The sequence below is a fragment of the Canis aureus genome, chromosome 33 (genome assembly GCF_053574225.1).
Source record: "Canis aureus isolate CA01 chromosome 33, VMU_Caureus_v.1.0, whole genome shotgun sequence".
Classification (NCBI taxonomy): domain Eukaryota; kingdom Metazoa; phylum Chordata; class Mammalia; order Carnivora; family Canidae; genus Canis; species Canis aureus.
This window is the reverse complement of record NC_135643.1, coordinates 10,515,710-10,529,417: the sequence shown is the minus strand read 5'-3', so window position 1 is coordinate 10,529,417 and position 13,708 is coordinate 10,515,710. Positions and strand designations below refer to the sequence as shown.

At 33.9% G+C, this 13,708-nt stretch overlaps 1 protein-coding gene across 9 annotated transcripts in view; it reads right to left on the bottom strand.

The window, feature by feature from the left end:
* Positions 1-13,708, bottom strand: part of PTPN13 (protein tyrosine phosphatase non-receptor type 13) — a 202,668-nt gene that overhangs the window by 80,619 nt on the left and 108,341 nt on the right. For all 9 annotated transcript variants that reach the window (XM_077882792.1, XM_077882784.1, XM_077882787.1 and 6 more), the window contains 2 exons: positions 4,713-4,808; positions 4,230-4,323 (listed from right to left, as the gene is read on the bottom strand). In XM_077882792.1, the coding sequence (XP_077738918.1) occupies positions 4,230-4,323; positions 4,713-4,808 (190 nt within the window). The remainder of the gene's footprint in view (positions 1-4,229; positions 4,324-4,712; positions 4,809-13,708) is intronic.

The window sequence follows — 13,708 nt, the reverse complement described above, 5'->3', positions numbered from 1 at the left end:
CTACCCACTCTGCTTTTCTCTCATCCTGCTGCACCCACACTGTCCTGCTGTATTCCTCTGACATGCAACACCTCTCCCATAATTCAAGGCCTCTGCTCTTGTCATTCTGTTTGTCTGGGAGGAACCCTCTGCACCTCCTGATATCTGCATAGTTCACTCTGTCACTTAAAATAGTTTTCTGTTCAAATGTAACCCTTGGGAAAGGCCTCCTCTAATCACCCTACTTGGGTAAAAGGAACTTGGACATCACAACTTTGCACTCTCTATCCCTTCAGTCTGCTTTTTAAAAAATGTCTTTTTTAATTAAAAATTTTTTTATTATTGAAGTATAGTTCATAACAATGGTATATTAGTTTCAGGTGAACCACATGGTGATATGATAATTCTATATTACTCAATGCTTACCATGTTAAGTGTAGTCACCTTACAATGGGCACTTGGGCTGCTTCTAGATCTTGATTACTGTAAATAGTGTTGTGGTAAACATAAAGGTGCATATGTTTTTAAATTGGTGTTTTCATTTCCTTTGGGTAAATATCCAGTAGTGGAATTATGGATCATATGGTATTTCTATTTTTAAATTTTTGAGGAAACTCCATACTGTTTTCCACAGTGGTTGTACCACTTTATGTTCTTACCAACTGAACATGAGGATTTCTTTTTCTCCACATCCTTGCCAACACTTGTTCTTGTCTTTTTTATTTTAGGCATTCTGGCAGGTTGTGAGGTGATATCACATTGTGATTTTGATTTGCATTTCTCTAATGATTAATAATGTTGAGCATCTTTTCTTGTGCCTACTGGCCATCTGTATGTGTTCATTGGAAAAAGGTCTATTCAGGTCCTCTGCCCATTTATAAATTGGATTATTTGGCTTTTTTTGGTGTTGGGTTGTATAATTTCTTTATATATTTTGGATATAATCCCTTATCAGAAATACCACTTACAAATATCTTCTCTCATTCAATAGAGAAATTCAAAATTTCATTTTGTTGATTGTTGTTTGCCTCTATGCGTACTCTCTATCCCCTTAGCCTGCTTTATTTTTCTTTAAAGTACCATTATTGTCTGATGGGCATTACTTACTTGTTTTTAATGGTTTATTGGCTACCTCTCAGCCCTAGAAATTCCCCCGAAGGACCCTTTTTTTTTTGGTCTTGTTCATGACTATCTCTAGTACCTAAAAGTTCCCAGTACATGGTAGGTGCACAGCAATCATTCCTTGAGCAAATGACAGGTTGTAATTTTATGGCTCTCTCAATGGGGGCCAAGGATAATAATAAGAATCTAAATCTATACATTTTAACTTGTACCTGTTATTTTCATCAAATATATTAGCGTTCTTGTTCAAATTATTTTCTACCAGAGTCACAAACAGGTACCAAAAATATCATTTTATTTCTTCCAACACAATATCTGGTAGAGTTCCTATAAAAGCTAAAAAATTTGAGAGACAAAAAACCAAAATAAAACCTAAACAAAAACCAAGAAAATAAATGAACAAAAAAACCAAGAAAATCTGGATCATTTAGGAATGAATAAATAGGTTGTTTTAAGTTGGAAAAACAGGTTATCTCATCAAGTAGAGAGGCAAAGAAGCAGTGGGAACTGTACTATGTATAAATTGTACTTCAAAAGTTAACACAGAAAAAACTTAGAGATGTTCTTTGGAAAACAGCTTTGAACATCCTTTTTGGTCACTGAAAGACACTTTTGATAACTCAGAATCAAAAAATTACTCACTCTGCTGTATCTGACTCATAATTTCCTGTTAATTTCCCCCCACCCCTATGATACAAATCAATTGTACTGCCTGGATCTGGTTTTCCATTTCATTCTAGCTAAAGGGAATGGAAATTTTTATAAAGAAGAATGTAACATGTCTAAATACAGCACTATTTATAGATCTCACAAATATATGACCTAAAGAACAAAACAGGACCTCTTAATTGTGTGCCAGCATGTTAAGGATGTTATCAGAAACCTTTGTTCGTTCGCATTCAGAAAACTGCATTTGAATAAGGAATTTAGAGTATTTTAGTTGATGTGTCTTTCTGTGGGTGGAAAAATGGGTGGGATTGTCTAAAAGAAGTAGAGTTTAGCATCTTACATTAAATATAACATATACACAGACTTATCAATCTACTTCTTGAAAAATTTTTTTAATGTAGGTCTATCTAATAGAGATGCTATGAATGCCACATTAAGTTTATTTTCTCTCAAAGTGTGAAATAAAAGATAGTTTATCATTAGAACATGATTTGATGAGCTAAAGTGGCTTTAATGTCTGACCTCCACCTCTGAAACTAGTAATACATTATATGTTAATTAATTGAATTTAAATAAAATTAAAAATCCCAACCATTGGAGTAAAAAAAAAAAAAAAAAAAAATTTAGTAGCTCCTAAAAATAAAACCTAGAAACAGTTGAAACAAAGATTCTCTCATAATTTTTAAAGTAACTTATCAAGAAAATTGAAATAAGACTCACAAAATGATTTAATTTTATTTGAAGGAATATGTTTTTAAATAACTAACAAATGAACCATAAAAATCAATTTTTAATACATAAGACCAATAATTCTTCAGTTGTTACTTTACTTATGCTGTTCATCAAGCAAAAGAGTATCATGCTATTTATATAAATTTTCTCTAAATTGAATTTATAAGAATACTTTCAGTTCACCACAGAGCTTAGTGCATTTCAGTATTTGCTTCTTATTGCTGTTAATCCCAAAATGCTTTTGTGTCTTTAAGAAAACTGTATAATATCAAATATAAACCTATCCTCATTCTTTCTTACCTCTTTGTTCAAAATTACCAAATCAGGGTTATCATCACAATGGGATCCTAGTTATACAAAATTCTATTATGTAAATATAATACTGTTTTAGATAAATGAATAGTAGAACTTTCCTCAAAGGAAAGTATCATGTACTATTTTAAAATGCATAAGGGAGAAAAGATAAAAATTTAATAAAAACTGCAATATTAAAAGGAATAACTTTAGTGTACTGTATTCAATTACTTGGGAGTTTAAACCCTAGATAAATTGTCTGTTTTAATTACATGCCTAGGGTTACCTGGTCTATTCATAGTTTACAGGTGTGAAACAGTGTCTGCCAGAATTAATTAGCTAAGGGGCAAGTTTTTGTTAATCTCCAAATGATTCTTTTGTATATGGTGACACTTGAACTAAATGAACTACGGTATCAAATTAGAAAGATTTCCATAGTTTAGGAGTAAATTCTGAAGCAACCTCTTGTTCTAACAGCAATTACAAATTTCAAATTAATGTATAACATTAACAATATGCTTTAATTCATGTAAGGGACCTGTGCACACATGAAAAGCCTACACATGAAAATATTCTGTATTGATTTGACACATTTCAGTTTAAACAAAATACATCAAAATATAGCTATAATACCACCATCTTAAGCATAGCACAAGAATAATATCTAAGAGCTTATAAGAAAGCTGAGTATTTCAGTATGAAAATGAATTTGAAACAGTCCAAATAGGGCTTTAAAAAGATACAAGATAATCTCTTTTAGCTAGTAAATACGTAGCGAATAATTAACTTTTTACATAATAGGTTACTTAGTAGTAACCCACTCATTATCCATTCAACAAATAACACACCCTGAAAACCTGCTTGTTGAGCCTGTTCAACCTTCAAAAAAGAAAATATTCTTTTAGAAATCAAGGCTTACCATCTTTTCACATGCTTAATGCCATCCGTTTAGAACTTCCTGTTAATAAGTTATTTTATCTTCATATTGACAATTTTAATTTCAAGCACAAACTATAAATTATCAGAGCCAAATCTTTCTTTTTTAAAAGATTTTATTTATTTATTTGAGAGAAAGAGAGAGAACATGAGTAGGGGGGAGGACACAGAGCAAGAGGGAGGAGCAAAGCCCAATGTAAGCCCCACATGGGATCATGGCCTGGAGTGAAGGCAGATGCTTAACTGACTAAGCCATCCAGGCACCCCTGGTGCCAATTCTAATTTTAAAAGATTCCAATAAGCTCAAACTCAAACTCAAACTCCTACATGTCTTTCACATAATTAAATGAATTCCGAATAATTTAAAGAGGGCAAAAGAAAGGAAAATTGAGAAAATAGAGAAAAGAGGATAATTCTCCTTGATTCTAATTAAAAAAAAAAAAAAAAACCACCTGTTGCTGGAAATATATTATTACTATTTTTTTCATATTGCTTACCTTGGTCTCTGTGACTGGCCTTGACTTGTGCTTTCATCTACCCCTGGGAGACCACTGTTGGATTCAAACCTCTTGGAAGCTTCACTTTTTTGTACTAATTAAAGAATGAAAAAAGGAATGGAAAAATAAATAATGGCATAGGTGATAAAAATATGAAGTAACCTTACTTAAAACTCAAACATTTAGCAGATACATTAAGGTGAATTTTATAAATCATATTCATATCACTAAATTAATGACATATCATTAAACTCTTCACCAATAAGTCTGTTATTTTGAAAGATAATGAATTATTTCCTATTATGAAAATGACTACATTGTTGTTTAAGCTCCTATAATACTGTCAAAATGAGTAACCGGCAGCTTTTTATAATTTTCAAATTTTATACAGATTTATTCTTTTGATGCCTTATATCTCAACATTACTGAAAAAGAACATTCATTGTTTCTTAAAAACAGTTTGGTTATTCAGATGCCTCTCACCTTGTCGGAAATCTGATTCAGAGGAAATAATAGATGGACTTTCACTGGAGGTACTAAAGATATCACTGTGGTAAGTTTTATATCTTCGAATTGGTTCTAAAAGGATTAAAACAAACACATTAGAAAAAAAATCCCTTAATTGTTCCACATAAATAAAATAAAATGTTACATTTACTCTTATGAGATTAGAACATTTTATATATTGCTTTAAATTTAGCAATTGCTGGATGGTATTCAAATGATGTGACTCTAGTTTTGAGGCAGTTTGGCATACTGGTTAAGAACCTGGACTCTGACACCAGATTACCTGGGTTTGAATCTCAGCTCACTACTTGCCAGGTGTGTGACACTTTAGGAAGGTAACTGAACCTTCCCGTGACTCATCCTCTTCAGTTGGAAAGGGGGTATAATAATAGTGCACACCTGGTAGGTTTGCTGTGGACATTAGATGAGTTAATATATGAAAAGCTCTTAGAACAGAGCTACATAAGTATCATTATTAAGCAGTTTTTGAATGCACTATGTAGAATTGTTTTACATGCTAAAAGGGAGAGAAAATCCAAAGACATAGTCCCAAGCTCAATAATTTAAAATGTATTAAGCACAAAATACTAAATTCAAGACAGTGTTTATATCCACCAGAATGGGATGAATAAGCATTGGGAGTGGTGGTGGGGGCTATGTGGGGTTCTGCAATGTGTGCTCTATATGAGGTAGGCAGGACAACATTAAGATAAAAATTCTAAATGTTCCTAATTCATCCTCTCTTCTTCATACTAATGAGCATAGATCACTATTCATCTCATGTCTGGATTATACCATGTGTCCTAGATTCCTCCTTCTGCAGTCTTGCTCATTTCGTATTATAATTCACATTACAGAGTGAACTTTTCAGAAATGAAAATCTGAGCATCTTACTATTATTTCTTAAAGTCTTCAAAATACAATTTAAAAACTTGTTAGCTTGGTATTCAAAGCCTTTAATAACCTGGTCTCTGACTACATTTATAACAGTGGCCCTTCGTATTGTGGAGTCACAGATTCATTTGTTAGAATTTGATGAAAACTACAGACCTCTCTCCATCCACTCCCCAAAACATACAAAAACACAAACATTTAAATAGAACTTTAAAAATTCAACATAAAAATATAGACGGAATGAGTTATCTGAATCTTTGTGGCAGAGTGGAATGTCTGGACATGATCTTTGTCAGTAGATAATAAGCCTACAGATTGAGAGAGACTGAAGTTGCAAATGATGGTGGGGACAATTGATGAAAAAATGTGAAGGAAATGGGATGAAAAAAATAACCCAAAACACATGAATGGTCATTTCAGCAAAGAGGAAGAACTTTTTCTTCTTAAGAGAAAGAAATGATGGACAAGGGAAAAAGTGAAAATACAGAAGGAATCCCAAGATACTCATATCAGAAGTTGTCTACTTCTGGTAAGAAAAAGTGTGTCACTTCCTGGGATCCAGTGGCCAGGAGCTTGAGAAGAGTAAGGAAATTCTGCTATGAACAATGTGATAAGATTCAGTAAAAACCACATGAAAGTTTTGAGAGTTTAGATTAGGCTAGAATGCATGAATTTCATTGGAACCAATCAGATTTTTTTTTGGCTTTTTCTTGGCACTAGAGAAAGAAAACCATGGGAAACACATAGAACTGAGTGGGGAGACCTGGGATGTACAATAACATACGATGGATATATGTGAGGGATTCTTTTTTACTAGTTTGCAAACTTGAGAACAGGAACATCACAAAATGAATAATTCCTTGCACTGCAGGGTGTTCAGTAGAGATTGTTAAAAGAAAAAGGGATGAATAAATGAATGAAATAGTCAAATGGCACCATAGGAACCAGGCTTGTAGAACCAGGATGGAAATGATGGCCTGGAAGAATTAGGAGGTCATGCTGAGACAAAGCTTTAAATAAAGAAAAGAGGAGTAAAAGGAAAAATGGCCATGGACTTGACGGAGAGGAAGTTGCCCATAGTTACCTGGAGAAGTAGGCATGATACCCCTACTTGGTTCAGTTTTGTACACACTGAACATGAGTGTGAAATAATGCCGTAATTAGTGGAGTTTTGGGATTGAGAGTCCAAATATTTACTAGTACTTTTTAAAAAACGATTCCATTCTACCACAAGGAAGTCTCATGGTAAATAAGATAATTTCTTAAAAATTCCTCTGGTTTAAGAGAAGTGTGATTTGGGAAGATTTTAGAAGACCTCAAAGAATGTTTTTTTCCTAATTGTATTTAAATTTAATGAACAGTTAAATGGTTACTTAAGACCAGCTGCTATTTTCCAGGAGGCACTGGAAAAGTTTTTTATGTTGTTATAGAACTGCCATATTAAATTTTTGAAGGATTTCCCTAAGGTAACTTGAACGAATTACACACCTGGCATCGAAAGGTATAGAAGAGTAAATAAAACCAACAAGGACTCAAATGTACAGAGGCAATATGGTTTTTACCCTACAAAGAAAAGTACGAAGTTGCAATGATCCTTTTTGGTAGACAGAGAACTTCAGTTACTTGGATGTTAAGCCATGCAATGACAACTTTACACCCCACACTGAATGAATTTACTGTTTCATAACTATTTCTGCCAAGTGGCTGTAAGGCAGTAAATACATTTTAAGTTGAATTTCCATTCTTCGGTGGCGCTTCATAATTGTTCTTATATTATTTCATGTGTCCATGTTCCCTTTCCTTTTTTCTAATTCTTGGGTCCCTTCTGTCAGACAAATTAATGTAATATTGATTATCCCCTCTTAAAAGCAAAATAAATCATTTTCCCTTGATGAACTGTTGGTCTATAAATGTTCTCAGGACCACACCTGGGGGGAGGAAGGGCACTGACTTATGATGCTTTATTGCTTTATAGTAATGGGGCACTGGCACTCCAGAAATGTGGACGGGATGACTAGCTTTGCAGCACTACCAAGGAGAGGAGAAGATTTTGTTTTTTTCTTCAAACACTGTGGAGTCTATGTTAATTAAAGTGTAGGACTCTCTGTTGTAAGCTTCTTATTTTCTGGATTGTATCTTTTAAAATGATGTTAGCCATGTTCCTTTCATGCAATGGCATGGTCAGATTAAAGTTCCCAGGCAATATTTACTACTCAGTCATGTTTACAAAGGCTAGCCTTTTTAAGTATGGGCTTTCCACTTCTGAATAATAAATTTAACCATTTCACGAATTATTATGAAATTCACTACAAACATAAAATTATTACAAATGTGTCCTTTACCAAGAGTGTATCTCACATTGGTATATATGGAGAGCCATATTTTATGCTTATAGATCAAATGATCTGATAGGAACATTGCCTGGCTTTCTAAGATGACCTACTGAAAAGCATCCAGTAGACACTAACTAGTTGCAGAGCAGCTTTTATCTTCTGTTCTGGTATGCAGAAGAAGGGTAATCTCTAATTATTCATGAGGTGTCTTAACATTATTGACAACTTTTATTTTTGAAGGATCCAGGTACCACAGATGTGTTTTCTGTGCATAATATAAGCACTTTTGATTTGGTCCAGATCTCAGGAATGTGGTATTAACTAAGTGATTAAAAAAGAAAAATTATTATGAAGACTTCTACACAGACACAAAAACAGAGAGAACAATATCCATCTCACATATCCATCTCCTAAATCATTCAAACCTAGTGATTGTTATTTTAATTATAAAATGTCAGACTATTTTTTTAAATAATGAAATGCTCCCAAGTATTTATTGTATACTACAAAGTTTTATGAATGCTGCTGTTCGTGTGAGATATTTGTAGTTTTCTTTTCCCATAATATCTTTGTCTGGTTTTGACATATGGTAATGCTGGCATTGTACTTAACAGGAAGTGTTCCCTCTTTCTCTGTTTCTTTTTTAAAAGATTTATTTTTATTTTTTTTAAGATTGTATTTATTTGGGAAAGAGAGAGAGAGAATATGAGTAGGGGGAGGAGCAAAGGGAAAGGGAGAAGCAGACTCCCTGCTGGGCAGAGAGCCTGATGTGGAGCTTGATTCCAGGACCCTGAGATCATGACCTGAGCTGAAGGCAGACGCTTAACCAATTGAGCTACCCAGGCACCCCCTCTCACACCACTTTAAACATATAAAGTTATAGTATGCGATCATGAACACTATACTTTTAATATTCAGGATATTGTGAAGATTTACACGATATTCTGAGCTTACATAAAGCTATTTCAGAGGAAACGTTCAAATCTACAATCTTCACATTAAAATGAATTTAAGCTAGCACAAACTATAATCTAAAAACATCATTTACAAGTGACCCATATTCAAGCTCAGACAAGTGACATGCAGAAAGTAAGACTCAGACAACTACAACATCAGGAACTAAATAACCATAAAAAGTTTTTAAACTTTGCATTTTTAAGGTTATGGCCCTAATGAAATATTTCAATTTTCAAATAAACCAGAGAAACAAAAATAATATTATGTTTTCATGTATTAAGTATTTTTCTCTGTGCTTTCTTTTGAGGGGATTACTTTTTAGAGATTAAAGATTATACCTTTTATACGTTCAACAGAGTCCACTATATTCTATGTTATACCATGCTACATGATCCATAAATAGAACATATTCTAAAATCCCTTGAGATCGATAAAATTTTTAATCAGGTGGAACAGAACTTGTTCAAGTATAAATACATGTAATTGAGGAAAGATATGTGCAGAAATGCTCTGTGAACTGTAAATTACTTTACAGACATAAAATTTGTGCAGAGTAGGAATAGCAAAAAAAAAAAAAAAAGAAGTCTCCAGTTCTCTTGATCTACAACAGTTTTGTGTAATGTAGCAGCCACCAATCTAGGCTGTGTCTTGCATCTGGGCTGGCTATGCAACTCTAGAATCCTCCAGGATCCTGCATTATTATGACTTCATTACCCCTTCTAAAGCATTCAAACAGTACAGATCTCTAAAGGAAATTGACCGCATTTGCTGTTGGTTGGTTAGGTTATGACTTCTCTTAGAGTTGGAAAAGGAGGTGGGATTTCTCCTCACTGCACAGAATTCATTAGAAAATATTGTTGAATCACATATCTGAAATAGCACTTACCAAATACTGAATATTAATAGCTACATTGCAATACTCAGTTTAGATTAATACTTATTGAGTATCATGTAGGGTATAGTGGTAGATACTAAGGAAACAGCTATGAATGAGACCATGCCAAATTTCTGATGTTTATAGGAGGAGAAACAAGCTACTTAAAACAAATAATTTCAATGAAAAATGGGCCATCACCCTAAACTGGAAGGTGAGACAAAGCTTCCTGAACATGGCTATGTCTGAAAGCTTTTTTTTTTTTTTTTTTTTAAAGATTTATTTATTTATTTTAGAGAGAGGGAGAGTGCACTCGAATGAGGTGGGGGGCAGAGGGAGAGGGAGAGAAAGAAAAGCAGGCTCCACGTCCACACAGAGCCAACAAGGGGCTCGATCTTAGGATACTGAGATCATGACCTGAACCGAATCAAGAATTGGAGGCTTACCTGACTGAGCCACCCAGGCACCCCAGTTTTGGATTTTAAGAGAGAGATAAGTTTTGAAGAAAAATTTCTCTCTCTATATCATCACTAGAAGTATCCTACATGGTGAACTGTAGTATTTATAAACCCATCCCCTTGTTTTTCTGAAATGCAACTCTAAAAATGTAAGAAATCCAACCTTCTCATGAAAATGGAAACATTAAGATGCCTCAATAATAAGAGCAGGCTCACATACTTTAGTGTTTACATATTCTAGTTGCACAACACAAAGTTTAACCTGTATTCTCAAGACAGTCACAGAACAGCAAAACTAGGCTAGACCAGAGGTCACAATATTGTTTTCTTTAAACAATACTTAAGATTGAAGTAGATTGATTTATAATTTCAATATTTAACTGTAGTCACTTTTGAACAATTTAATTGTATCTGCTTTTCATATTCCCTTCTTTTTTTTTAAAGATTTTATTTATTTATTCATGAAAGACAAAGAGAGAGAGAAAGGCAGAGACACACACAAACACAGAGAGAGGCAGAGACACAGGCAGAGGGAGAAGCAGGCTCCATGCAGGGAGCCCGACGTGGGACTCGATCCCGGGTCTCCAGGATCAGGCCCTGAGCCGAAGGTGGCGCTAAACTGCTGAGCCACCCGGGCTGCCCTTCATATTCCCTTCTAGTATTTATACAGAATGCAGAGGAGTTTTGACTATTGGAAGCAAACTGCTATCCCCACCCAGGGTGTGGAGTACTGTTCAGACTATATTCACAGTACTGGTTCCAAGTCAATCTCTCATAATCAGGAACGTGCTGTCAATCCACATGGCAATGTTAGATAGGGAGTATGTGGTAATTACATACAAGAGAAATGGTGACAGAAACTTCTGTTAGAAAACAGACAATTTGTCAGATTTTGAGATGGGAGTACAGAGTGGAAAAAAGATACTAGGAACAAAGAAGAAAGAGGAAGAGTAGACTAAGACAGTCCTATACGAAGGTGAAAAACGTAAAATGAAAAGAATAAAGCCAAGAAAGAGAGTCCCATCAAAGTTTAAAACTAGTTTTCATGGATAAACCTGTTAATGTTTCTGTCTGCCCCTTCCTTACTGCTTTTTGTATGTAGGGAACTTTCTGAAAGATTAAATATTAATTCAATAATTATATAAATGATCTTATATTTGTAAGTTTTAAACTTCAACTTTCTCAGGGTCTTTTCTGTTCCTTTCTTATTTTGTTCTCAAGGAAATAGGAGCACTCAAAGGCAACCATTCATTGCTTTTTGATAATTTATGATCTTATTTCATTGGCTACTGGATCATTGCCTTACAAAATCCTAGTATAGGAAAGCCCATTAAAATACTATCTACCACAATAGAGCATGTGACACCACAGAGCTCCATCTTAATCCCTATCAGGTGTGGTTTGCTGCAGAAAGAACCAAAAGTGCCTCATTCAGCCTTTTTTTTTTTTTTTAAAGATTTTATTTATTAATTCATGAGAGACAAAAAGAGGGGGGCAGAGACACAGGCAGAGAGAGAGGCAGGCTCCACGCAGGGAGCCTGATGTCCGACTCGATCCCGGGACTCTAGGACCATGCCCTGGGCCGGAGGCAGGCACTAAACACTGAGCCATCCAGGGATCCCCTCATTTAGCCTTTTTAAAAAAATTATGCTATCTCATTTTACTGTATTAAAAATTATATAATTTTATTAGGAAGAGACTTAAGGGGTTTATTAGGTGGTTAGTTGAATAGCCAACCTTTCAGCCAGCAAAAAAATTTCCAAACAATGTATCTGACATGTATCTGGTTTCTGCTTGAAATCAGAATGGCAGAGTGGAAAAAACCTTACTCTGAATTTCAAGAGATCTGGATTCTAAATACAACTGTTCTGAATTATGAATTATGTATCTCCTTTGGCAAACTAGTCTACTCTTGGCTTTTGAAAACGAAAACTTTGGTTTTAGTATCCAGATTCCTTCCAGTACCAACTCTGGTCTCCCCTCTGCTAGTTGGCTGGTTGATGTTGTTAGCTAAGGAGATGCTATAGAAATGATTTAGGTAAAGGCTCCTTTCAAGAGGATGGATTAAGGAAAGGGTTATACATCTAGTTGAAGAAAACTGTATTTCCTATTAGTTCAATGAGCCTCCTTGCATGCTTAAAAGGACAGACCAAAATTGGAGTTACTTTTCTTCCAATTGCTGTATTAATCCAATGAACAGGAACATACCGTTTTTAAAAATTCGGAAGTTACACACAGTTGGAAATTCTTAAACTGGAGCTCTGAAATCTAGATGGAAGTCCACAGTCTCCCATAATGATGGAAACTCTATCATTAACTAGTTATGCAATCTTGGATAAGTTATTAACTTCACTAACTCAGGGGTATGTACTATAAGACATCTTCTAATTATGTAATTACTGATAGCCAGTAGCAACTACCAGACTTAAAGATCACAAAAATTGTACAGAGAACTATTAATATTTTTAAATGGCTTAAAACAAGAATATTTAAAAAGAAATGTGTACATTAGCAACAGCCGCTGTTCTGTTTGATTTCTCACATATAAAAAGCATCTGTGGAGCCTACTTTTCATGAGAATTAAATGAAATAAATGGGATTTGTATTGTTTTCTATTCTTTTTTCTTCTTTGTACATTAGCTAAAATCTTAATATTAGTAATCTGCAGTTATGTTTGAACAGCTAACAGAAATTATCTCACTTTTAGAAAATGCACAGGATAAAACCAACCAATTACTCAACTAAATAACTAAGAATTATCACTTCTGAATTCCAAACATCAAACATTCTTTTTGAAGAATACTTTTAGTCTAAAGCAAATATAATTTATTACTACTTACGAGTTACTATATAATAATGGAGTTTATTTAAGATGGTGTAAGCATTTCCATAATATACCAACATTTTCAAGGTATCTCTTTAAATTGGTTATAAAATACATTCTGGGAGAAAATGGGTAGGTTCTTTGTGAGAACAAATGCTTTTCAAAATTGTTCAATAGCAAAGAAAGATTTCAGGATAAAAATGGTCCTGTATCAAACAATTCAAAGCGTATTTTATTTTTAAAAAGAAATCTTTTCCCTTTCTTCTTTTCTTGTATCTCTTGTAATGAATATAAAATTTCTAAATTTGGAAGTTAGGTTTTGTAGCAAGTTACTCTTGTTAATAAATAAGGGTCAATAACATTATACATCATCTTTGTAGATATATATGCATATTTGGGAACAAGTTGTAAACAAGTTGGTCTATTTGAGTTTCTTTAACACATGTGCCTGCACACATTCCCTGACAAGATAACTGGCTCATATGTAAACTAGGACATAATTTGGCTTAATACTCATTTTATAGGTAGTCAAAAATCACCTATTTAAACAAAATATGTCAGATTATTGTAGTATAATTTAACACATTAAATATACTTCCATTAGTGTTTGGTTTCTCTACTGTTTAACTCTG